Source organism: Melanerpes formicivorus, unplaced genomic scaffold (assembly GCF_026170545.1).
Source record: "Melanerpes formicivorus ecotype bairdi unplaced genomic scaffold, bMelFor1.0.p_v2 SCAF_1, whole genome shotgun sequence".
NCBI lineage: Eukaryota > Metazoa > Chordata > Aves > Piciformes > Picidae > Melanerpes > Melanerpes formicivorus.
The window spans coordinates 40,638,755-40,665,436 of NW_027142353.1; the positions used below are offsets into that span (position 1 = coordinate 40,638,755).

The 26,682-nt window shown below is 43.2% G+C and overlaps 2 protein-coding genes across 16 annotated transcripts in view; one reads left to right on the top strand and one right to left on the bottom strand.

The window, feature by feature from the left end:
- Positions 1 to 525: 525 nt before the first annotated feature.
- NIPA2 (NIPA magnesium transporter 2) lies at positions 526 to 13,294 on the top strand. 14 transcript variants are annotated; one of them, XM_068140853.1, is made up of 9 exons: positions 526 to 793; positions 3,024 to 3,080; positions 4,294 to 4,404; positions 7,573 to 7,609; positions 7,936 to 8,158; positions 9,802 to 9,858; positions 10,593 to 10,683; positions 11,251 to 11,411; positions 12,289 to 13,294. In XM_068140853.1, exons 5-9 carry the CDS (start codon positions 8,020 to 8,022, stop codon positions 12,921 to 12,923), a joined length of 1,083 nt encoding a protein of 360 aa, XP_067996954.1. In that variant the 5' UTR covers positions 526 to 793; positions 3,024 to 3,080; positions 4,294 to 4,404; positions 7,573 to 7,609; positions 7,936 to 8,019; the 3' UTR covers positions 12,924 to 13,294. The 14 variants fall into 14 exon arrangements, with proteins under 14 accessions (XP_067996954.1, XP_067996886.1, XP_067996906.1 ...); XM_068140785.1 differs by having other exon boundaries at positions 526 to 779; XM_068140863.1 differs by lacking the exon at positions 526 to 793 and adding an exon at positions 871 to 888.
- Positions 13,295 to 14,956: 1,662 nt separating this feature from the next.
- The window catches only part of CYFIP1 (cytoplasmic FMR1 interacting protein 1), a 90,743-nt gene continuing 79,017 nt past the window's right edge, over positions 14,957 to 26,682 (bottom strand). For both annotated transcript variants that reach the window (XM_068140760.1, XM_068140750.1), the window contains exons 26-31: positions 23,428 to 23,558; positions 21,172 to 21,244; positions 20,043 to 20,137; positions 17,456 to 17,694; positions 16,043 to 16,190; positions 14,957 to 15,571 (exon numbers count right to left, since the gene is read on the bottom strand). In XM_068140760.1, the coding sequence (XP_067996861.1) occupies positions 15,407 to 15,571; positions 16,043 to 16,190; positions 17,456 to 17,694; positions 20,043 to 20,137; positions 21,172 to 21,244; positions 23,428 to 23,558 (851 nt within the window). In that variant the 3' untranslated portion in view covers positions 14,957 to 15,406. The remainder of the gene's footprint in view (positions 15,572 to 16,042; positions 16,191 to 17,455; positions 17,695 to 20,042; positions 20,138 to 21,171; positions 21,245 to 23,427; positions 23,559 to 26,682) is intronic.

Here is a 26,682-nt window from a genome sequence, read left to right on the forward strand (position 1 = left end):
TTTCAAGGACTCTTCACTATAAGCAGGAGTGAAGTGTTTGTCTAAACGTTTGTATCCATTGTCTATCGTATGAAAGTATTTTTGGTTGTGAAGCAGGCACTAAGCATGGGACCTGAATTAAACAGATTGGTAAACCGTCTTGCAAAGTGTCTCATGCCCTTACTGCATGTGTCACTATTTCTTTTTTGTGAGAGCCTAGAAGCTGGGTAACGTGATTTCTGAGGGGAGGGCCAGGGCTAAGACGCGGGAATGAACTAGGGACGGCTGCAGGAAAATACGGAATGTAACTCGGCTGACGCTGGGTCAGACAGCGCTGTTTCCACAAAGAGTTTTACCCCGTTCCGGGAAGAGCGGAGGGGCGGGGCGGGGCGGGGCGGGGCGGGGCCGAGCCGGGCCGCTGTTGGGGAGCAGCCGCCGGCCGCTCGCAGCAGCTACACGTCCTGAGCGGCCCCCGCCCGACAGGCAGTCAGACGGTGGGAAAGGACACGTGACCCACCGCCTCGCTCTGGGCTGGGCCCCACCCCTTCCGGCGGGCGCTGCCGGAATCAGCGTGGGGGGAGGTCGGTCTCGGGGCGCCGTGTGCCCTCGTCTTCCGCCATCGTTCACGCCGCGCCCCGCTGCCGGTCTTCCCCCTCCCCTCATGGCGGTGGAGTGCGCGGCCATCAGCTCCTCCCACTGCCCGCTCCGGCCTCCCCCTGCCCCCTCTCCTCCTCTTCGTTCGTACGCTGCGGTGGCCCCGGGGCCCCTCCCGATGGGGATGTGAGGGGCGGTGACCGCAGGTAACAGAGAAGAGGTGGGCGGATTGGTCGCGGAGAAGTGGTTCGGCTGGTCACAGGCTGGCTGATGGTGGGGGCGGTGGCGGGTCTGACCGGCCCCTCGGAAGGCGGGGTGAGGCGGAGAGGCGGTGGTTAGGGACGCTGGGGGCGGAGGGGCTGATGCCTGGGGGCGGAGGGGCTGATGCCTGGGGGCACGAGGGGAGTCCCCACCCCCGCTTGTGGTTGCCGAGCGCTCTGGCGAAGCGAGGGCTCCGTGGCCCCGATTCCGGCTCTGGGCCGGCCTCGCCGTCCCTCAGGCCTAGTCTGTTCCCCATGCCGCCTCGGCACCGCCGGTTCCGGGGTGCCTACCTCCCTGCCTCGGCTTCCTCCCCCTGAGCCGCGCAAGGTTCTCGGCCTTCGGCGTCGTGGGTGAGGAAAGAGGAGGCCGGGGCAAACCGTGCTTCCTCCGGGTGGGTGTTGGTGGTTGCGTGGCTGCCACGGCTCCGAGCTTTGGACCGGGCTGCAGAATCCCAAGGAGACCTTGGCTGTGTTGGTTTCTCTGTAGCGGAAAACTTGCTGTGGTTTGGGCTCCGGAGGCCGAGATTAAAATGTAACAGCCTGGATACATGTTAGGTTCTGTAGGTGGGCAGAATTGGCAAATTACGGTGCGCTGGTTCCGCCGGAGCTGTTGTGCCTAAGGGAGCGTGCGTGCTGTTTGGCAGGGAGCTAAACCAGTATGTTTTCGGTTTAGTTCAAGATCGAGTTTATCTGCGGTTGAAGGTTGTGCAGCTTGGTTCCAGATCTGCTTCAGCAGAACTTCAGAGCCCTGGCACTGCTTGAGTTTGAGACGGAGAAAAAGAATTTTAATTTTGCATTGTAGTTGAGATGATTATTTGTGTTTATTCTTATACTGTGCAAATATAGCCTGGGTCTGACTCTTTTAATTACGGATTATTTCTTTTCTTATCTTTTTCAACCAGCCAGCTTTCTCCATTTCTGCGATGTCTTTAACATTACTCTTAATTAAAACATAATAAATATAAGTCATCATGGCTGTTTCTGAATACTTTTGAGGTGTTTCATTGTATAGTTGGATTTTTCTCCCCAGAAAAGTAAAAAGTACATTGACAAGAAGCTATTATGTAAGCTTCCATTAGTATCATTGTTTATAATTGTGTCACACCAGTTCTGCTTTCATTAAAGTTACAAATTCTTATGATAAAATCCCAGCAAATAGAAAGCAAGTTATAAGATTATCAGTCATGTTCAGAAAAACCCAACAAAATCAGTGACTAATGTATAGATTCGAATTTTAACTTACTGAGTTGCCTTAAATTTGGAACTGTTTGTCTTGAATACGAAAGGTAAAACTTTAGTCAACCTGTGCTGGTGACTCATCCTGCTGAGAGTGGAAATAGTGTACTAAGTACAGCAAAGATGAAGCAAGCCATGTCGTCTTATCTTAAGTCTATTTTGATGGACTTCTAGGAAATACAGCCAATGCAGTATCAGCTATAAAGCACTGTCTGTGTTTAGTGAATGAATAGCATACTGTTTTAGCAAAGATACTTTCTAGTTGTATGTAAAAATGCTTTAAGCAAAGGTCATTCCTGTTGTCAAAGAGAATAGCTACAGATAGCAAAGACAGAATAAGATATAAAGAGAATAAAAATGCTTTCAGTGTTCTGTATACCTGTGATTAAAAGATAGGTTGATGAGTGGACAGAACATAACTGAAGAAAAACACTTAAAAAGTTTGCTATATTTTGGGGATTTTGGTAATCTTACTGAGAATATTTGTGTTCATGCTCCCCACTGCCCTGGAGTTTTGTATATAAACATCCTCTAAAAACGCACTGTGCCAATGCTAATAATTAAAACTTCATGTTAGCGTTTGTAATGAAAGTGCCCTAGCACTAAAATTGCAGAACAAAACTGAAAGCAGTGGGATAATATTTCAGATTTAACATGTCACCTTCTGAAGAATAGCTTAGATGGCAAGTTAGTTTCTTTGATAAATGACGTGAAATGCAAAAGAATGAAGTAACTAATACTTCAGGTGAGCCATACCTAAGGAAGATCAAATTTAGAATCACACTACATCATCATTCAAGTGTTTGTTGTTGGGTTTTTTTTTCCTAATCCTCATGAGACAATGTGCAGCCTTCTGTGTCATGCATGAAAATGAGAGTGTTGAAGTGATGGACGTAGTGTTTTTAGCCAAATTCTTAAAATGCCAATTAATGTTATTTCTAACTTATATTTTAGAAACCTAACATTGAAACACTTAAAAAGCGAATGCCTCTGGATTTTGGAACAAAATTGGTATGTATAATGAGCCTTCAAAAGGCTCACCACTGAATGTTTGCATTTTCCTGTGTGTTTCTTTTTCGAGAGCGCGTAGTGGTCGGTGCGATACATCGTAGTCAATGTGCATTTGTTAAAAGAAGTTTGTTGATTCAACTCCTTTTTCTTCTAGGAAAAGCCCTGTGGCTAGGAGGGCATTAAATAGGTGCTATTTCAGTGTTAGAAATTTAAAACTTCCCATGGAACTCTTGTAAATAAGGAGAATTGAGAATTGTCACAGAACAGTTAAGAAGATGCTGAATGGCCACACCTGGAGTAGCTATTATTAAAGTCTCGTTAAAACAGACCTTTGCTTAAAAATCCTTCTCCATGAGTCCTGTCTAAATCTTGTGCTGTTTAGGGTTAACAATGTGGCCAAAAGGACAGAGGAGTAATGGCGCTGAGCAGGAAAGCGTTCCCAGTGTGTAAACTTGGGAGAGTGTCTTCAGGAAATGTATCTGAAAAAAAGGAGATGCTTTTTATAGGAGTAAATGAAAGTTATTATACCCAGACATGAATAATTTACTGTACCAATACAGTTTAGAGAACAGTAGTTCTTGTAGAAAATAATTTAGTGATGAAAGAACTTAGTGTTTATACTGATGGTGAAGTTGAAGAGTCAACTGTAGATGAGTACTGGGGAAAGGCTAAGAGAACTACTTGCTTTGTGAAAGGAAGTGTAGTATTCTGCTGTGTTGCAGAAGTAATAATAGCTCAGCTAAAATACTGTATGTGCCTTTGGAAGCTGCACTTCATAGAAATACCTGTGGGCTATTGAGAAGGGACCCAGAGGGTGGCGCAACTGAAAATGCCAAGCACCCAACACACAGAATAATGTTAAGATGTGGGTGCAAAGGTAAAAGCAGTTGTATGTCTTCCAAATCCAGAGTGAACAAATACAAGAGGACTTTGGTAATCAAATTGAAGGTCTCAATAAATAAAGACTGTTAGGTAACAAAATTTCCCAGCAGCATCAAAGCATGGCTGTGGTGTTTGTGAGTTTTCCTTCGTATCTTGGCTGAATTATCTGTAATGAGAAGCAAGTGAATGATGCTGTATGTTGCAAGGGATTGAAGTAAGTGGCCTGTTAAATTATGTTTAGTGTCATCCTTTGCACCATTAAGATCAACTTTTAGACAAATTGTGAATTCTAATATTTAAATATTTTAGCATAGATTTAAATTATTTCTAGGAGAAACGTCTGTCTACTGAACTCGTGAGGGCTAATGGACACGTAGGCAAAGTTGGAACAATCCACCATGTTCACTTTTACTGAATATGAGTACAACTTGTGGAAGTGATGGTAATTTTCTTTGGCTATCTTCTTCATACTGATGCTTAACTGCTTATATATGTAAAAAGTTACTTGATCTCATGACACCACTTTTAGTGTTTCTGAGTATTTAGATGTATAATTTTTGCACCAAGCTGGTTTGAGTGCCGTGTGTCTGCTGCTTTTGGGAGAAAAGGATTTTTGAGCAGAGACAACTATTTGCTTTATTTTAGACCAGAGAGCCTGTATCTTGTCAGCATTTGTGATATTTCTTGGCTATATCTTAAAAATAAACAGGCTTTATGGCTAATCTGGTCTTGCTTATGTCACACAGATTTTTTCAGAAGGCTTTTTCTCCATCTCCCCCTGTCTGGTAACCTTCAAACTAGGTATTTGTTCCCTGTGTTGTTTGCCATTACACTATTGGAGACTGAGAGTTATGACTCATGATACTAGAAGATCTTAAAAAATGAGTGGTTCTTCAAGGCTTTGTAAATAGCATAGTTTCTGTGTGTAGGAAAGTCTCATCCCCTCATAACATCTCTGAAATCATAGCAGCAAACTAGTAGTCTGCTATGAAACCACTGATCTTGAATGGATGAAATGTCTTCTGTGTTAAAGTCAGCTATGAACTTAGTTAAAAAAACCCTTGCAGAGCCACACCAAATACAGCTAAAACTACTGCCAGCTCTAACTCCTACATTTTCTGGCTTCTTTTCCTGTTTATAGCTTAGTAGTATCCCTGACTGATGGAATGGGACAGCTTTAGTCTTTCCCAAAGCAGAAGCATGAGAGGACTATTTGTTACAGAGACTGCTCATTTTGTAGCATTTTCTTATTTCCAAATATAGTAATTTTTCTTTCTGATATTTATGGGAATGCATTTGTTGCTGTTCTTTTACTACTGACTCTTAGGGTTAAAATTAAATTACTGATTTCCCAAACTGCAAACTTTCCATGGCTAGTATTGCTTTGACTGTGCAGGTGTGCGTGTCAGTTCCACACATGCAAATTAAATCTGTGCTGTATGCAAAGTGGACCAAATCTCTTCAGAGAGATGTTGGGTTCACCATGACTGAATGGGCAGCAAATGCAGATGTCTGTCTAAATCTTAGATGATCTATGGCAGTCCAGCCCAAGCAGAAATGAGACTGACTGTGTCTTTGAGGACAAACTTAGCAAGAAGAGCTAATAGTAATTTTCATGAAGTGGTTAAGATTTCGGTCATGTACAAGATTAACAAAGTGCAATCAAAAACCAGGGAATCAAAAACTCTCGTGTGTTTGGGACATGGGGGAGAGTAACAGTTTTGAAGTGTGGTATTTTTAAAGTGTTAAGTGTATCTTCGTTTTTCTGCAATCAAATTCTTCATCTACTCCAAAGAAAGCAGGCCGTGCTTCTTCCGTTGTCTCTGAAATGCAGTGGGTAGAAGATGTCAGGATGGGACAGTGTTGCTCTTTACCTCTGTCAGAAATATTCTTGTGTAGATGAAGCTATACAAGCCAGGGGAGGGGAAGGGAAGTGGGTTTGCCAGCATGGTGAGTTCTGTTGTAGTAAAAAGACTACACTACTGAAAATACTCCCCACTACTTGCGGAAAAAACAGCTGTTGAAAACGCTGGTAGGCTCAGCCAAAGAAGTCCCCTCCCCCAAGCAATGCTACACCTGTATCACCCTTTGTACCAGCAGGAGCTGCAAGAGCTCTTGTAGCTTGATTGCCTGAACTGCATGACTTAAGACTGTTAGAAAAGAAGGTTTCCTAACCTTTCAGTCCTTCAGGGGACTGAAAGCCATGCTTTCAATTCAAAACCAGAGAAATACTTGATGCAGTTAGTGAGCTGGCTTGGTCTGCTCTGTCTTCTGCGGTAATGATTTGGGGGTTTGGGTCTTGATAGGTGACTTTGTATCATGCAAGTATCTATCTAAATTTATTTTGAACAGCTGCTAGAAAGTGAAAGCAGACACTCGCAGTTCTGCAAGTTACAAAAATTACTGTGCAAGGATTAAGGGAAGGTACTGTGAGAATTCTGAACTATGGGTCTTGCAGCACTGTGAGTAGAGCCTTGTTGCCCTACACTTTTTCACAGACTAACTGGATACAAGTAAGAGGCTCTGTGCTCAGTTTTAATGTTAACCTGCCTGCAGCTCTCTGCTAGGTGTTTTTCTAGGAATGTGGCCAAATGGGGAACATGCAAGGAAAAGGCAGTTGTGTAAGACAGCAGGTTCTGAAGAAACAGGTGCAAGAATTGGAAGTATGCACTGGTACAGCAGATCAGAATATGATATTGTCTGATCCTGGGCTTGCAACAGGTTCCTCCATCTCTGCCTGGGCATGAAAGAGAGGGTGCTGATACTGCAGTGCCTTGACACCAGCATTTACTCCTGCCTGGGGAAGGTGCTACTATATCTTAATACTAAAGCTGTGAGCTCTGGAATTCATATTGCTGTAAGCACTGAAATGGAAACAATTTATTCCATCCTCTTCTTTCCCTCCTTTTAAATCAAGAGCTTGTTAATGCAACTTACATCATACGCAAAATAATTACTTAGGAAACTAAATGCTAGTCTTGGTCACCTGTGGTTGGTGTTTCCAGGAAATAAAAACTGTTTTATCTGTGAGCATTTTCTTCCTTTGGAACAGTTCTCTTTACTGTCATAATTGTCAGTTTTCTTGAAACCCAAGCCTAAAAATAGTTTTCATTGCCCTTCACACTATAGAAAGATTAATCACCTTGGAAGTACTTTGGGCTTCTTTCTTCTTCAGTTTAAAAGCTACTTGTAGAGATACCTTAAGTTCAAAATCTTGTGTGTTAGCTGGAATTCAGGATAGCCTCATTGCAGCTTGTAACACTGAAGTAAATTTTCTTGTTAAGCTGCAAGTTGGATATGTAAAGTCCTTTCTTCTAGTCTAAAAATTCTGCTAAGCTGTTGTTGAAAGTCTTACCTAACTACATTTGGAATCTTAGCAGGCCAGGTAAAAGCTTTTAAACTGTAAACTCTTCATGATTACTGCAGCTAAGCTGAAAAGATCTCCATTCTTTGTAAAATATATCAGCAAATGGATGCCTTATTTTTTGTGGCAGATTTCCTTGTTTGTTAGCGGGTAAGCGCATGTGCACGTGTATCTCAAGTTTATCTGTGTTAAGGAAATTACTGTATGATTAAGCACCCATTCTAATCTTCTCTTTCATTTTTCTAGAAATGCTGTGGCTGTTCTCTTACAAAGTGATTTCACTGTAAGTGTTTGATCGGTACTGTCAATTACATGCTGTGCCCAACACAGATCTGTGCAATTAATGAAGAGAAAAAATATATCACACATCTTTAAGGTTTTCTCTAACGTTTCTCAGGGAACTTTTATTGGTTCTGGCTTCCGTTTTTGTATGTCAAAGCAGAAGCCCTTCCTTTGGTGTGTTCAGACTTAGTTACTCAACCATGGTTCAAGCTGACACATACTTCAAAGATTATTTTCATAGCAGAGACCATTCACATGAGCTGTTGAGGGTTTTCACACACAGTCTGTATTCTGTCAGTTTAACGCTGCTGTGTTTATTTTGATCAGGTTTCAGTGTTGTATCATCTTGTGTTGAGTAACGGAAGTTCTGCTGTTCATTGATCAATGTGACAGCCTTTAGTAGTTTACGAGATGAGCCAAACTCGTGGGAGATATGACTTCTGTATTGGTCTGGTGTTGGCTATGAGTTCCAGCATTTTCATCGGAGGAAGTTTCATCCTGAAAAAGAAAGGCCTTCTCCGGCTAGCTAGGAAAGGCTCCATGAGAGCAGGTAAATACAGATTTAAGCATTGCTGACGTTTACATTTGGCTGGTAAATGGAAGATTGTGAAACTTGCCTAGCTTTGACGTTTTTGTTTGTTACAGGTGCATAAAACCTACAACATACAGGTGCTGTGTCTTTCTCTTTAATGTCAGATACATCCACCTCTGTGTGCATACATACTGTTTAATTTACATGTAATGCCCTCTAGGGACACTTGCTGAAGGATTCCTCTGCACCTCAGTTAGAGTCTAAATTGTTCTTGCAAGTTGAACATGGAAGCAGCACTCTCAATTCCATCTGTGCTCCTGAATAAGTGAATTTAGGAGAGTGTTAACTGCATTCAAATGTCAGGAGATTGTTTTAGAAAACTAAAAATCACATGTAATAGTCATGTGTAGCAAGCAGTGTTCCTCAGGGTTTGTACCGGAAGCAGTACTGTTTAATACATTCATTAGTGATACAGTTCTAACTCGGTGGGTTTGTGAATGACACCAAGCTGAGTGATGTAGTTGATACACTGCAGAGAAGGGTTGGCCTTCAGAGGGACCTGGACAGGCTTGACAGGTGGGCCAGTGCAAACCTCATGAAGTTCAATAAGGCCAATTGCAAGGTCCTGCACCTGCATGGAAGCAATTCTCAGTATCAGTGCAGGCTGAAGGAAGGACTTGGAGGTGCTGGTGAATGAAAAATTGGACATGAGCTGACAATGTGCCCTTGCAGCCCAGAAAGCCAATCACATCCTGGGCTGCATCAAAGGAAACGGGACGAGCAGGTTGAGGGATGTAATTCTACCCCTCTGCTCTACTCTGCTGAGACTCCAGCTGAAGTACTGTGACCAGCTCTGGAGTCCTCAGCAAAAGAAAAACATGGACCTGATGAATTTGGTCTAGAAGAGGGCCACAAAAATTATCGGAGGGCTGGAGCACATCTTCTGTGAAGAAGGGCTGAGAGAGTCTGAGTTGTTCAACTTGGAAAAGGTTCCAGGGAGAGCTTATTGCAACCCTCCAGTACTAAAAGGGGGCCTAAAAGAAAGAGAGAGACTTTTTGCAAGGATGTATAGTGACAGGACAAGGGACAGTGGTTTTAAACTGAAAGAGGACAGATTTAGATGAGATGATTGCAGCATCCTCAGATGATTTTGAGAAGGGTTAATCTGAATGTTTTTGAGTGTCTGTAATGTCTTTTTTCTAAAAGACAGTTGATCTTGAGATTCATGCTCCCTAGCTTGGAGTGGGACAATATGACTGCATTTCACACACTTGTACATGTAATTAACCACAGAGAGCACACACAATTTCCATAAAGCAGCTCCCATAAGAGATACATAACTTGGCTTTCCATGTGAGTTGAAAGAACTGCTTTTCAGGCTATTGCAGATACAGTCACCAGTGCTATTTCTAATTTTAAAAATAATAATCAAATTGCTGGTTTTCAAAGTAGGCTGTAGGAGGCATTCACACATCAGAAGCTGAAGATGCTTTGATTTCAAGCTCTGTAACTATAAAGCCTAAGTATCAAAAGGCTGCCTGTGTTTTTGAGTGCATGGGCTGCAAAAATTGTTTCACGTTATGGCAGTGTTACCAGTGCCAGGGCTTACTGTTTGTCAATGTGTGTTTTTTGTGGAGTAGCAAACATGCTTGCAATTTTAGGTCAAGGTGGTCATGCGTACCTTAAAGAGTGGCTGTGGTGGGCTGGACTTCTTTCAAGTAAGTATCAAAAATATATTCAAGTAAGTCTCAAAAGTATAACCTGCATTCTGTAGTGAATGTGCCGTATGGCTACAGAAAAGGAACAGGATAGGGATTCTATGTGATATAATCATGCTGTGTTGGTGGCATGATGGGTGCAGCTCTAATAAATTTAATAGAACTTCTCTCCACAAGTTCTGTCATTAATTTAAGTGCCTGCTTTGGGAAGTAGAATGAGGCAGATTTTGCTAGCACATGCATGCTGGTCTTTGTCTTAGCAGAGATGTACTTAGATGTAGAGGATTTTTAGAGAGAGGTGTATTTGGGAATGATGTCTGTTTTCTGAACTTGTTTTTTTGATTGCTTGAAGTCTTGAGTCACTAGCTGTGCTCAGGTAACTACGACTTAACATATACACTACCCTGTATCCTGCTATTGTAGATTTCTCCATGCAGAAGTTCATGAGTCAGGTTGGCATGCTGAGGAGCTACAACACAGACACCAAAAGAAAATACCTTCTAATTAAACTGAATTAATTTTAACAGCTGTTGCAGTCCCCCAGCAAGCTTTTTAAATATAGTAGCAGGGGCCAAGGGTGCGTGTTCTACTGGTACCATTAGCTGAATGCTAGAACTAGATTTTTCCATTGGTCCCTCACTGCATGTTTGTGTCTACTTGCACTGATTCACAGGTTTGTTGCATAAGACAGCATAAATTCTCTTTTTCAAATTATTGTTACTGTTACCCTGCAGTGGGAGCTGGGGAAGTAGCGAACTTTGCTGCCTATGCTTTTGCACCAGCTACGTTAGTGACTCCCTTAGGAGCTCTCAGTGTTCTTGTAAGGTAAGAAACACTAACAAAAAGCAGTGTGATGTTTTGGGGTGTTTTTTGAGAGGGAAGTAAAATGCTTACTAGAATGATGTTGCACTGAAATACATTGTAAAAAATGTCATTTGTTCTTAACAAATAATGACTGCTTATAAACATCAGGAGTAAATTCAGATTTCTCCAGATGTGAAGGGCCTGCTAGGAAAGTGTGCTAGCAATGCATCCACATCTTGATCTGTGAAGTTACCATCTTCTGCACTTGGAAAGCACGTTGTATACAACAGAGCAGTATTTGCATTCCTAAGGAGAGCTAAGATTTTTGGTTTTTTAAAAAAAAAAATCATTTTACAAGTGCTTGATAGAGAATTTGAGGAGAAAGCATAAAAAATAAGTTTCTGAGGAGAGATGCCCAATAGCAACAGGTATTTCTGGCCATATTGGATATCCTGAAACTCAACTATGCAGCAGTTTTTAAGCTGCACCTTGTGTGTGCTAGTGATCTGTCAGAACAACCTGTAAAATTGTGAGCAAATGAATGAGCTATTACTAATTTCATATTTGCTGGTGCATGTTTCTTCCTAGTGCCATTCTGTCATCCTTCTTTTTAAATGAAAAGCTTAATCTACACGGAAAAATAGGGTGTTTGCTAAGTATACTGGGATCAACTGTGATGGTAATTCACGCTCCGCAAGAGGAGGAGGTAGAAACTTTGAATGAAATGTCCCACAAACTAGGGGATCCAGGTAAGAAAAAGGATGGCTTGAGATATATGCAGCTCATGAGTTCTTCATCTAGTTTTGTTACTGCTGCTTCCCCATTCCAGGAAGATAGCCCGTGTCTGTTTCACATTGTCAAAGTGAAGTAGAGATGTAAGTCCTGTGACATAATTCCACAGAGAACTCTGCATGATGCCTGTGAACGTGTCTGACCTTGAACTGTGTCTTGATGTGAAACACTGACATGGCAGCAGCACAGTTGGATAAACCCAGCTTCTGTAATTACAATTTTAATTGAATTGTGTTGGTTTCTAAGCTCCACTTAGAGCTATCCTTAAAATGAAGAAGTAGGTGCTGTGGTAAAGTGTCTGCCGAGAAGTGTAATCCTGGAGACTAGCTCCCGTACTTACACGGAAGATGAAGCACTTGTGCATCTGCAAAATACTTTGTATGCAGAGACACATCTTGTTCTAAATGCAAGGAAAGGGCCAGCACAGACATTAAAAAGTGGATCTGAAGAAATTATTATTGGAAATCTGCTGCTGAATGCAGCAGCCTGCCAAAGCATACTTCCCCCCAGAGCTATCAGTCATAAGCCTGTATCCAGTGGCACCAACACCTCAGTAAATGTAAGACAGTAGAGCAATCTAATCCTGCAGTTGCCTTGCTGCTAGACTGGTAAAGGTAATACAGCATGCCTGAGTTTCAGTCTTTGTTTCAGCTAACTCACTCTAAAATAATTTTAACTTTGTTGGAAGAGCAGTGAGAAAGATCCTGAAAACTCTTCTGTTTAAGCTGAATCAAGCATATTGTCTATTTTAAGGTGTGGTTTCTTGGTACTTTTAAGATGCTTTTGACAGGGTATATAAAATAACAAACTTTTCTTTTTCTCCCCCAACCACAGGTTTTGTGGTCTTTGCAACTCTCGTTGTGATTGTGTCTTTAATTCTAATATTTGTGGTGGGACCTCGCCATGGACAGACCAACATTCTTGTGTACATAACTATTTGCTCTGTAATTGGAGCATTATCAGTCTCCTGTGTGAAGGGTTTGGGCATCGCTATAAAGGAACTCTTTGCAGGAAAACCAGTGTTAAAACACCCCTTGTCTTGGATTCTGCTGCTAAGCCTTATTGTCTGTGTGAGCACGCAGATCAACTATTTAAACAGGGCTCTGGATATATTCAACACATCCATAGTGACTCCAATATACTACGTAATCTTTACAACATCTGTTTTAACTTGTTCTGCTATCCTTTTCAAGGAATGGCAACACATGGCGGCTGATGACATTATTGGCACCTTCAGTGGCTTCCTGACTATTATTGTGGGGATCTTTTTATTGCATGCCTTCAAGGATGTTAATTTCACCCTAGCAAATCTGCCCCTCTCCTTGCGGAAAGATGACAGAGCAGCCAACGGTACCTTGACCACCTATGACTGCTATAATCACGATGAAGAAAGTTCTCCCTGTCTAGGTGAAATGCAATCAACTGAGAGTGTCTCAGGCAGGAGAAATGGAAGTCTGTCAGCCTTCTGAAAATATCTACATATTGGGTAATGAAAGAACAGTTCCAGAACTCTGGCTTTTTATTTTTTTCCCCTCCTGTCAAATGTCTGAGCTTGTCTGGAAAAATCATGTCCTCTTTAACAGTACGTGTAGACAATCGTTAATGTTTAAGTTTGATTTTTTTGGAGAAAGAACGCTGAAGGGGGTTTTATTTGCCTTATTTTCACTTTAGAAAAATACTAAAATGACCTCAGACCACACTTGGTTGTGTTGCTTAAGTTATGTGTAAATACTTTCATTTCATTTTTCTGTTTTAAGATGTATTGCACTAATGACAATTTTATCAAAAATAAATGACTTTATTTCCGCATCCGTGGTAAAAAGACTGCAGCGAACCTGGCTCCTTTGTGTTGCAGCTGGCACTTTGATCAGGTTGGAGGAGAAGTCACTGAAAAAGTTTCACTTCTTGTGAACCTCACTACTTTTTCCCTTTTAGGCAGCAGCAGCAGTTACAGCAGGTAAAGAGGTTTTCGCTTCCTTCGAGCCTAACAGTCCTGTTCAAAACAAAGTAACTTACCTTTGAGAAAGGGAAAACAAACATCTTACAGGATTAATGTCTGAGTTCTCTTCAACTCACACTAACAGGAAAGAAGCACTCATGAAATGAAGGGAGGGTAGTAGTTTTAAGATGTTAGAGACCAATACTCTTAGTGTTGTAAGCTAATGGGTAAGAATTGGAAGCACGACTTGTAGCACGACTAGCTAAGCAATTCTTAAGCCAAAAATCAGGCTTCATTAAGTAAACGTTTCTGCACCACAGTGCTAAGGCAAAGTCTCAGGTGTGTGAGACTTATCTATTCCTAAACCAATTACTATTTCAACAAATTAAGATGCGAGTTCTACATTTCCTTCGTGGAAGCCTCGAGCACAGGGAAGCATTCTGATGACTGAGTTTTCTGAGAACTCGTATTTTTCATAAAGAAAGTCTGTTCAGCACCTTGTAAAAGAAACCCTGCAACAAGCTGGTGCAACAAAGCACAAGGATTTCCTACTTCTCTCTCCCACACACCAGGCAGCCTTGTGTGTGCGCTCCCACCACAACAGCTACCACTCAAGAACAGCAGCTCTCAGATGTCCTGGGAAAACCTGTGGTAGTGGAAATTTGCTTATGGAGTCCCTGGCAAATCTGTTATCTGTTTTTCTGAGGAACTGCAGTTCATTTATTTTCTCTTCTCCAAATCCCTGCCACCCCAGTACCTACACATTCCTCATTTGCATCCCCTCTGTGGCAGACACTCATTTTTACCCATTACAGGACTTGATGCTGCTGTTGTAAAACACCTGAAAAGAGATGAGCAGGAGAAAAGATGGGCTGCAACCTAACCCCAACTAGCAAGAGGGAAGATAGAAATACAGCTTCTTGAAGGGATGCATTCTTGGTTTCGTGCTAGGAGTTAGAAACATTAACCAGAAATCCATATCCTGGGTGGAATGTGTAATTACCCTTCTGTGTCTGTTCCAGATATCTCAGCTCCTGCTTGGTTTGGGCCTGTGGTAAGCAAGCAGGATCACTGCTTTCAGCCAAACAGGTTTCTTTAAAATTCTACTTTTACAGATGCAAACTTTCACAAACAATTTTACCCATGTGGTGTTTGCATAATACAGTAACTGTAATTATACAAATACTTGGCATAAGTAAATCATGATTAACAGTGGTAGAGCTGCTGATGTACCAGGATAGACGACACCTGCTCCTTGGAGCCAAGGTTCTTGCAAAAAAGAATTCCTTCTCACTTGTAAAGACCTTTTTGTAGACGGGCATCACCAACCAAAATATAAGTTGTGGTAGAAGCTCTCATTAGGAAAAAGTAAGCAGCCCCCCTTCTAATCAGTCCAACTAGTGCCTTCTATAAAGATCAGAATACTATCAGTCACCTTCCTCTTAAATAACTTTGAAACAGTCACCTTAATTAGCCTTCATTTCCATGATTACCAATTTCTGGAAATAGATTTGCAAAGAAGAATTATCAACAGACTAGAAAAATTATTCACGAAGCATCAAGTTTGTTGACTGTTTTGTTTTTAATAAAGGCTAATTAAGCAATTAATGCTCTAATACAAACAAGTAGGAATTTCTTCTTTTTTAGCTACATAACTCGGTTTCTTACCCTCCGCTGCTATTATTTTAATAGATTCAGGGGGAAATTATGTCAGTCCAGTCTAAAAGGGCCACCCTCAGTACAGGAATGCAAAGGGATTTCAAATATCTTTTACAGTTGCAGGTTTTTAATCAAAGTGTATAAAATTTTAGTCTAGAAAAATAAGTATGGGTTGTGTACAGTTACTGTGCTTGGAGACTGAAGAGGACAGTGCACCACTGGAATGGCACAGGCATTCTGGAAAATGCAGATGAGAGGATTCCTTAAAACTCTTGCTGTGTTTTTTTTGTGGTTGTTGTCCCCCCCCATACTTTAAGCCTAAACAGGTGCAAAAAGCATGTTTAGGTGGGGAGTCTAGTTGCTGGCAAGGGACTGGTGAATAGGTGGCTGGAAGCAGCGCACATGTTCCACAGGTGTGCTCTCTCCGTCGCCAGACTTCAAATACTTGTCCAAAATAGCAATTATTTCATCATTCAGAATCTGGAACTTGCGAATTCTTTCCACCATTTTCTTCAAAGGCTGCAAACACCAAAACACAGACACACAGGCATTAGCTTTGGAGATTAAAAGCCTTGGACACAACAGCAGAAAATGCTGTTACCTCACCTCTCTCAGCAATGTTAGGAATGTCTCCCTTACCCTGCTAATCCAGTGAAAATCCAACGTGCATTTGGGGTTGGTTTGACAGTTCTGCTTTTTGTACCAAAAAGGGCAATTTGCAGCAGCCTTGTCATAATCTGAAGGCACACGTGAGATGGAAAGCACTAAGAAAATCCCACGTATCAGGAACTCCGAATTCTCACTGACCAATCTTCAAACTCCAGTACTAATGCCTTAATCTTTTGTTCCTAAAACCCCTGGTGCCCCCATTTTCAGCATTTCATTATAAAGCAATTGCTGTATGTATCTACCCTGCATCTGAGTAGGCAGCTCTGATTTATTGTTGTCTTCATTACTACAGTGAATATGGAACAGATGTTTTCAACTCACCACATTCTTTATAACCTCATCTTTGCCATCATGTTTTTGGACTTTCAACAAGTGGTAGCAGAAATCCAACACATCAAAGCGACGCTGCTGTCCCAAAAGCACAATGATCATGCAGCCAGCCCAGTGCAATCCATCTCCAAAACACTGCCTGAGACAGGAAACGCACCACATAAGACACATTCCACCAGCATCTTCAGAAACATATCCACTGGAAATGCTCAGTAATCAGCCACTACACTAAATAATGAACATGTTAGACATCTAGCAAATACTGCAAAATCTCTAGTGAATTAAGTTCTCTTTTCTAGGCACCACAAGCAATGCAAAGAAAGGACAACCCCCAGACAATTTTACACACTCCAAAAACATTTACTCCCCACTAGACTCTGGTGGCATTACCTTCCATTTTGAAAGGAAAAAAAAATACTTCTGAAGAAAACTAGGTGGGAGTTCAACACCACTCTGCTTCTCTGTGTGAAGGGAAAGAAACATCCTGTGCTCCTGTGAGAGGCCTTGAACACAAGCCCTATGAGGAGAGGCTGAGGGAGCTGGGATTGTTTAGCCTGGAGAAGAGGAGGCTCAGGGGTGACCTCATTGCCCTCTACAACTACCTGAAAGGTGGTTGTAGCCAGGAAGGGGGTGGCCTCTTCTCCCAGGCAACCAGCACCAGAACAAGGGGACACAGTCTCAAGCTGCGCCAGGGGAGGTTTAGACTCGAGGTGAGGAGGAAATTCTTCACCGAGCGAGTCATTCGTCATTGGAACGGGCTGCCCAGGGAGGTGGTTGAGTCATTGTCCCTGGAGGTGTTCAAGAGGAGATTGGACGTGGCACTTGGTGCCATGGTCTAGTCATGGGGTCTGTGTTGATAGGTTGGACTCGATGATCCTCGAGGTCCTTTCCAACCTAAGTTATACTGTGATACTCTTGCCTCCACAATGACCCAGTGAAAAACATGTTACAACTTTTCGAAGCAAGGATATAAAAACAAACCCAAGAACCAACAGTTCCTGGTTAACTCACATTAATAGTTTTAAATTCCAAGTGCTCATTCTTGCTCTTACTTCAGAGAAGAAAATACTCCTTAAAAATTCATGCACTGGTGCTCAGCTATTTTATTTACGTTCAGCCTCTGTAGGGGTCTGACTACTATTGAAAGATGTGTGCTAGGGCCTGTTTGTCGTGGGATCACTCATTATACAGTGGCAATACTTAAAACAGAGGGCTATTCTTAAAGACACAGCAATATCTGTGTTTAGGGATGATGAGCCCCTCCTTGCGATTGCAGGACTTTCCCTTGTTTTCACACTAAGCTCTTACAGACAGACAAACCAACCCCTCCATTCTAGGACCCCGGCCAGTTACAAGGACAAACAAAGCACTGTTGCCCGCAGGTGGATCGCTGGCAGCACGTACTCCACAGTGAACTCGTGCGTTCCCACAGGGATGCAGTAGACAAACTGCATTGCGCTCCAGAGCCGGTGGAATTCCACACATTCATCCACGTGCATCACCCCGTTGCTGGGCAGGGGCCCACGCCAGATGGGATCATCCAGGAAGGAGCGGATTCTCGTCAGGATAACCTCGAACATGGACAGACCACAGCACAGGCGTTCCTTGGTCAGCAGGTCCCCTTCCCTTGCGATTGCTATTTGCTGTGGTGGAGAGAAAAAGTGCAAAACCTGGGTAAGAAACACTTGACCACATGACTTCATTGTACAACAAAAACACGCCACCACAGTTTTCATTTTCACTTGGTTTATTATAGGAGCAGCTTCTACTTAAAGTGATGTCAGAGGCCACCAATTTGGGCTTCAGTTCAGTGGAGAAAAACACTCAGAAAATTGTAAAAGCCTTTTCAAGTGGACAGGCCATTGCTGTAGTTAAGTAACACTAACTGCAGTACTGCTAATCCTGGACAAGTCCCAGGCGAGTTTAAAGAGTTCTATGCCTGAATAGAGGCTAAAAGCTAACCCAGAGGGTTCAGTGCTCTTCTGCCAGTACAGGGAACAGCTCCTACCTGCACTCTACTTCACATCTTCCTCAGTGCCTATTGTTAGACACAGGAAAGTTCCAAAGACGGCATAAGCAGGCTCAGACTAAACCCATAAGCAGCAGTGCTCAGTTAGCACTTAATGCAGCTCTCTCCTTACAGTGCAGCATCACCTGCTGAGCTGCAGCACCTAAGGTGATAAAATCAGTCTGAAATCTTTTGTTTCACAGCACTCTGCTTTAGTTTCTGCTATTCACATCTCAATCACTTACAAACTGCCAAGGTTAGCAGGGTATTAATGTCCCCCCTCACACTGACAAAACGTAGTGCTGAAGCTGTAAAGGGCATTCAAGAATGATCTCTCTGGTTATTGTGTTTCCAGGAATCACAGAATCAACCAGGTTGGAAAAGACCTCAGAGATCATCAAGTCCAACCTATCACCTAATACCATCTGACAACTAAACCATGGCTCCAAGTGTCACATCCAATCATCCAATCTTTATTTGAACACCTCCAGGGACAGTGACTCCACCACCTCCCTGGGCACGTTCCAACGGCAAATCACTCTGTGAAGAACTTTCTCCTCACCTTGAGCCTAAATTTCCCCTGGCACAGCTTAAGACTGTGTCCTCTTGTTCTGTCACTGCTTGCCTGGGAGAAGAGAGCAACCCCCACCTGGCTACAACTTCCTTTCAGGTAGTTCTAGACAGCAATAAGGTCTCCCCTGAGCCTCCTCTTCTCCAGGCTAAACAACCCCAGCTCCCTCAGCCTCTCCTCATCGGGCTCGTGCTTGAGACCCCTCACCATCTTTGTTGCCCTTCTCTGGACACGTTCAAGTATCTCAATGTCTTTCTTAAACTAAGGAGCCCAGACCTGGACATAGCAATCAAGCTGTGGCCTAACCAGTGCTGAGTACAGGGGCAGAATGACTTCCCTGTTCCTGCTGGCCATACTATTCCTGATCCAGGCCAGGATGCCATTGGCCTTCCTGGCCACCTGGGCACACTCCTGACTCATGTTCATCCTACTATCAACCAGTACCCCCAGGTCCCTTTCTGCCTGGCTGCTCTTCAGCCTCTCTCCCCCCAGCCTGTAGCACTGCATGGGGTTGTTGTGGCCAAAGTACAGCACCCAGCACTTGGACTTGTTAAATGCCATCATGTTGGACTCTGCCCATCTGTCCAGCCTCTGCAGAACCCTCCTATCCTCCAACAGATCAACATCTGCCCCAAACTTTGTGTTATCTGCAAACTTACTAAGGGTGGACTCTATCTCCTCATCCAGATCATCTATAAAGATGTTGAACAGGACTGGGCCCAACACTGATCCCTGGGGCACACCACTAGTGACTGGCTGCCAGCTGGATGTGGCACCATTCACCACCACTCTCTGGGCTTGGCCCTCCAGCCAGTTCCTAACCCAGCACAGAGTGCTCCTGTCCAAGCCACAGGCTGACAGCTTGGCCAAGAGTTGGCTATGAGGGATGATGTCAAAGGCCTTGCTGAAGTCCAGGTAGACTACATCCACAGCCTTCCCCACATCCACCAGGAGGTCACCTGATCATAGAAGGAGATCAGGTTGGTCAGGCAGGACCTGCCCCTCCTGAAGGAGGGAAGCACAACTCAGCTCATTTTCCTAGGGTTTATAATCATCTGAGAGAGGAATAAGTTGTTTTAAAATATACATGCACAGAAAAACTGATTGCTTTTGGTAGAATTTGCACTAGGACTTCCCAGGCTGGCCCTTACACTGAAACAGAATCATGTAGCAACATATATGCAAATCAGCAATTTCCCCAAAATAGGTCAGTTCCAACCCAATCTCAAGTGTTTTAAACTTCTGAGCTTTAGCAGCATTACCAAATCCATGGATCTGAAGGAAAAATAAGTCCCCTTCTAGAGGTAAGCTGGATGCACAGGCTGAAATTATGACATAGCTATCAGGATGCACAAAAGAACAGGCTCACAAATCTCTTGAATTGCCTCTGACATGAATGAGAGAGAGAGTACCTGGGGCGTGCCTAGTCTCTCAATGAGAGGAACCAAATGTAGTGGAGCATATTTTGACTCCAGTCTCTTCATTTTGGCATCAAGTCTTTCACCCTCTGAAAGGAGAAAAAGAAAGAAAAGAATAATTTACACTCTTCAGAGTGCTCTTAGAAAAAACATGTGTTTTAAAATGTTCCATTGCATGTGCAAACAGGAAGGAGGGATTGTAGTAGAAAATAATTAACTAAACTAAAGAAAGAATATAAGGCTGTATTATGCTGCTTCCAACATATTTGACTCCCACTCGTACTAAGCCAAGTAAAATGTCCTTTACCATACACAAAATGCTTGGCTCTGGAAGGTGGGTTATAATTAGGGTGGAATCTTATGTCTAGAAAAGCTTAAAAAAAAAAGTCTTGGCACTGCCTCATCACTGGCAAGTAGGAAATGTTCTCTGGCAAGTGGGAAAACACTGTTTACAGTGGTCTGGTTAGTTTTATGCAGAGATGCAAGTAGCTATGGTGAGTCTGGAGATAGTCTCAAAGGTTTTTAGCTGATGGGGTTTATTCAAGCAGAACAAATCAGCTACTCCAGCAGCAAGAAATGGAGAAGAAGGGAGGCAGAGGAACAGCACAGGAGGAAGAGAAGCATGAGGGAGGGGAAAAAAAATCCAAAACCTCACATTCTCAGGATGAAGAAAGCAGATACAAAAGGAAGCCATCCTGCAAATATTCACCACTGCATGCCTAGTTTAGTAAAAAGGAATGTGAAAAGCCCACTGAGACCACTTGTATTTACTTACTCTGCTGAGACTTCCTAGCCTGTGTATCACCAAGCCTACCCCATGGGAACTAAATGGCACCTTTGGAAAAGCCTCCCACCACACCGAAAAAGGAGGAATACAGCCCTGGGTATCCACTCTACTTTTCCTCCTCATGGCATTGCTCCTCTCACTTTTGTAAGTTGCCCTGAGCCTCTCTAAGGAGCACATATTTTTCAGCCAGGCAAGCAGGCCTGAATGTTGTTACCTCTGTCCCACAATTAACAGCGGAGTTGTAAAGGATGGCTGAGTATGGTCCCTAAAGCCACAGCAGCAGGCAAGAAAAGCGGAAAGCATTACCCGAGGAAGGTGTTTTCACTTAGCTGATACCTTTGACGTGAACTCTGGGTAGAATATTTTGGAATGGTGCTGCATGCAACAGGTCACACACCTCCTCTAGGGACTGGAATGAAAAAGAAATGAGAGGCATTTAGGACCAAATAATCCCCAAACCACGTCAGATGCCCAAAATGGGCTTCCAAAAGCACACCAACACCATTGCAGGAACACCAGAGGGCAGCCAGCTTCCATCAACACTGCATGGCGCCACTTGGAGCCCTCACTCTCCTCACAGGATTACTTCCAGAGATGATCTCATTTCACCAAGTTACCTTGATTCCCAAGTAAACTCCAGCTGCTCTCCTCCCACCCTCAGCTGGCAGGTCTTAAAGGACAGGGTATTTATTAAAAAGTACAGAGTGAGTAATTTCAGTGTGAAAGCGGCAGACGGCTCCTGCACAGAGCGAGCAGTGAAGAGTATGACTCACTGCTTGGCTATTTTTACCAACACTATTCCCACAATCCATTATCATGGTGGGAACATCTCCCTGCCAGGCAGGCTGAGACACACAACAGCAGCAGTAAACCGCTTCTCAGGAAGTATTTACATCTTTAGGGATGGGGGAAAGAAGACAGATGCCTCCTGGCTCTTGGCTGCTGTGTATCAACATGCAGAGAAAATGCATAGATGATGAGAAGCAGGTGCATAACTTTGCTAAGTCCTTCTCCTCATTTTTGGATCAGAGGCTCTGCTCATTTGTAATCCCTCAGTGCTAGTATTAAAAGAGCTGTTCATCAGCCATACCCTTGGGAAGGCCAGGGTACCAGGCTTCATGTGCCTTTCCCAGGTCATCTTATTCCTTTGCATCAGCACCATGAAAATGCATGTTCTAGGTAGTCAAGATTAACAACAGATACGCTACAGACATACTTTTTCCACCAGCGTATAAAGTCTAGGTATGATAGATGACCACACTGGAAAAAATACTAGAAATCTGTGACAGGACATCAGAACACCATGGAGAGCAAAAAGAAGAGGAGGGCAGCAAGCAGAAGCATATTACTAGAAACCATCACCAAGGTGGCATCTTGGAGAATGTGCATCTAGTGCTAGTGTCACTTCAGTATGCCCTGAGGCAGCAAAGGCTTTCACCTGCTGGGCCTTGCACCTGAGGGCCTAAGGTACCCTCTTAGCCTGAAGCCAAAGCAACCCAGTTTCTTATTTTGTTTCAGCTATCCCATTACTGAATATGGTTTCAGTGTTTGTCACCTGTCCCTCCAATTACTCTCCATCATGAGGGAGGGATCCTCTAATACCATGGACAGGATGCTGAGGAACATCATGTCTTCATTACCTTATCTAACATCAAGAGCTCTAATACACCCTGAGGAAGGAGACTTGTACAAGGATTTATTTTTGTGCACTGGCAGGCCCCCAGCCAGCTTGCTGAGGAAATGACATAGCCGGTTTGGAGTCAGCCAAGATCTCTGTATGACGAGGCAGGATGTGCTTGCATAGCATAAGCGGAGCATCCTCTACACACAGGCAGAGGAGAGACTCCACACCCAAGTCTCAAAAGCACAACACAGGTAAAGAAAAAGGGTAGACAGCACCTCAATAATGCCCATCCTTCCCTCTCTAAGCATTCACAAGCATGAAAACCAGGAAGTCACATGTTTGGCCACTTTGTTTGAACAGCAAATTGTATGACACGAAAGAAGAGTAAGAAAAAGAGCAGTCGGGAAGAGCAATTGTAGCCCCGTGTCCTCAGCAATGGGCAACTTGGCATGCTGCAAGGTAGAGGCTAAGCATACAGGAAACAGTTGAAAGACTGGACACAGTTTGCAGTTTCATTCAAACTAGGACAGATGAATATCTGGCAGAGTGGGCACCACTGTCAGCCATCCTAGCAGCAAGAAAAATGTCCAAGAAGTCCATGTTAATTTTGAACGACAAGCAGGGAAGGAAAATAACATTAACATAAGGAGAGCAGGCAACCCCCCTGACTGCAGGAATACTGTATTTGACCATAATTTATGATGAGTGTCATAATATTTGATCCTCAGGTACCACAGGTGAGGCAATGTCTCTCACCCAGCAAAGTCAGGCATCACTGCTATCTCATGGTCATGAAAGCTCCTGTGAAGCTGTAAAAGATCAGAGGAGGGAACTGTTTCTACCCATCTGCCCAACAACAACAGTAAGCTTTCCAATTTCAACCCTGCTATTTATGACATTAGTAACAAAAATTTGAGAGCACATTTTGAGAGACTGATAGGCTTTAAAGCAGCACAGCAGGCACCTACCAGACTCTGTTCAATGAGGAGGCAAAACAGGACAGCATTTCCCACTTCCCGCAAGTTCTGGAAGCAGACAGTCTTCAGTTCTGCATATTCAACAATGTCCTTCAACTGATGGTGAAAAAATTCCAAGATCCCTGAAATCAAAGGAGAAGCAGAAAAAAAACCTAAACAACTCAGGAGCTAGAACTAAATCTAGTGATGACTACTCAGGCACACTTGGTACCTTGGGAAAACAGACAAAAGGTACTGGTAATGTGGGAGAGAGTCATACGGATCAGGATGACTTTTTCCCTCCGCCTCAAAAGCATTCCAATTTTCTAAGCAATTTGCCTTTTCAAAGGTTGCTCTGATTGTGTATAAATACACTGTATCAAAGCACAACGAATGGAGGGCACAGGTTCAGGGATCTCTCTCCACGTTTCAGCACAGGAGATTTCTTATTTCCAGACATGCAGCCTGGAGGAAACTGAAAGGAGCAGTATTTAAATACATTAAAAAATCAGAGGCTATGAAGTGTTCAGCCAGTGGCACACAAACCTTCTTACCTGGATAAATCATGCCAAATGGAGTGCACTCCTGGATAAGGGAGCCAGTATAAGAGGCAAGAAAATAATTTTCCAGGAGCTGGAAGAGATACTAGGGCTCTTGTCAGCTATGAATCCTATTCCAGCTTGTCCCCTATCCTGCTGCACATCTGACATGTTCAATTCTCAGCTGCTACATTCAGCAAGGAGCAGACACCAGAGATACCCAGAACAGGAACGGTGTCAGGCTACAACAGTGCTAAAGACAGCCAGAGGTGACCTGAAACCTCATGAAACAATTAGAAACCACAAGTCCAGATCTGCTGGCAAGGGTGCATCGGAGGCTGCAGACAAGCACAGTCAGAACACTTTCTGTCAGAGTTTTGCCAGAAGCTGTTAAAAAAGAGCTAAACCCACACAATTTACATAAACATACGTCTTTTCCATCAAGCCTCTCCCCAACAACAGTGATGTGTAACGTGCTGGCGCATTTCCAGCTCCTTCCCCTCCAGCCCCAGAAAGGTTGTACAGCCTCTTGGTTAGAGACTAGTCCAGGCAACCATGGGCTTGGCAGCCTCTGCAGAGACCAAATCTGGTTAGGATGATGCAGGTTAAAGCAATATATAGAACAGGCAAGGAGCAGAGAACTGCAATAGGTCAGACAGCTCTCTGGCTTTTTACAAGACAATTTTATCAACATTTTTCCATCTGTCTGTACAAGCCAGGTCCTTTTAAAAAGGCACCAAGACTTTCAACTGGTGACAGAAGAAAATACATGTGCAAAGGTTTCAAACAGTGTGCTACATAAGGGAGTTGCTTTCTAATACACTTAGTTAAGTCAGACAGTTAAATCTCCACCCAATCACATCTAAAGCAATTGAGAGGAGGCAAGGGAAGAGAGCACAGACGCCTCCCCCCACCTTCCCATGTGTTACTTGGATGCAACTGACGAACGCTTCAGTATTTACCCAGCGAGGCAATGGCTGACAGGGGAGCGCACAGACATAAATTACAGCCTGGAGAGTCTCTGTTCCAAGGAAATCCCTCAAATTCTGCAGAGGAACTCGATAATGTACAGTGAAGGTGGGAACTGTTGTAGCCAACCCACACACTGCTACAGAAAGCCTTACGTCATTAAAAGTAGTAACAGAACAGATCAGTAAAGTGCATGGTGAGAGGATGCAGGGTTGGCTCCGTTACATTTCAAAGTGCTGTTTGTCAATAGAAAATGTGCAGTAAATGAAGTGTTTCCACATGCATTCAGCAGAGGAAAAAAATTCACACCTAACCTTCATAGTTTACTGACTCAATAGAAAAACAGACCTAAATAACTAATGGAGAAAGGTCAGATGTGGCGAGTGCTTGCCAAGTTTAATTTATTCGGAGGAAACACATTGAAATCTAGCTAAAAAGCAAGTAAGTTATCCCAGCACATCACCAACTCCCTCATTCCCATAGCATGGGGACTGGGTAATGACAAAGCTCAGGAAAAGGCTGTCAGTGTTCTTTCAGTGCTGCAGTATAAGGCCCGGTTGAAATTGCCAGGTGTTTGAGCAGCAGCGAGCACTGAATACAGGACTCCTGTTTAAAGATGATGTTGAAAAGGCAGACTGGAATGGCAAAAAAATATTTTACCATTTTTGATGCTAGGAAGAAAATGCAAAGTGAAGGAATTGAAGCCAGTTTTACTGCAAGGCTGCAGTAAGTTTTAGTTATACTCTCTAATATTTCTTCTGTTGATAAAAAGGCTTCCACGCCTAGCAAGAAACATCTTGTAAGGATCAACTGACAAAAGTCAAGTTATTTCCTTATATCCAGACTTTCTAGAAACAAAAGTCCATTGTGTTATCCTGGCCTTAGCCCTGCATCATAGAGGAAATCAAACCAGAGTATCTACCAATGCTTTTGGTCTTAGTATCCATGGCATGTATGCAGACATTGATGGTCAGATAATAAAAGGACTGGATGACTTCCTGAAACACAGGACACTGTAGACTTCTCCAGTTACCATGGTGAGAGAATGTACTATCTGAGCAAGCAGGATGTTGGTGTCAAGGACAAATATGAGGATACTTTTTCCCTTTAGCACATATGGCAAATAGGAAGCAACTTGGTGAGAATTCTGCTACAAAAACACAGAAGCAACCATTAGTCACGACAGAGATGGAAAGGGAGAGTTTCAGAATCCTCTCAATCCCCTGCACAGCCCATGGATTTTGTGGGTGGTTTTGGAAACAAGATTGGTATCCAGAAATATCATAAGAAAATTTTATCAATATTATACAGGCAGTGAAATCCTGAGAATAACTCGTGTCACCTACAGCAAATAGAAGGAACAGGATGGTGCAGAGAGAAACCAGAAGCAGCACAAAGGACTGTGATCAGCAGCAATGAACTCATACTGAAGGTGTGACTGAAACAAAACCAAGACAGTAAGTCCACTCAAAAGCAGCAGGATAGACAAAGTCAAAGAGGCTTGAGGTTCATACCATAAAAATCACATATTGCCTTTTAAAGTTACTAAGAGGAATTCTGCTACCCAAAACGTCCTTAAGAGAGATTCTTGTTTCATCACCCAAAGCCCTAGTCTCCATATACAGATCTATACATGCAGGCAGCACACAGATGCATTCATGAACAAAGTGTTTTGCCATTTTGAAAATCTGACACCCAGCAGCTAGCCTGCCAGTTGTTCCAAATGCTGCCATCAAAAGTCTTCTACTTCCCCTCAGAT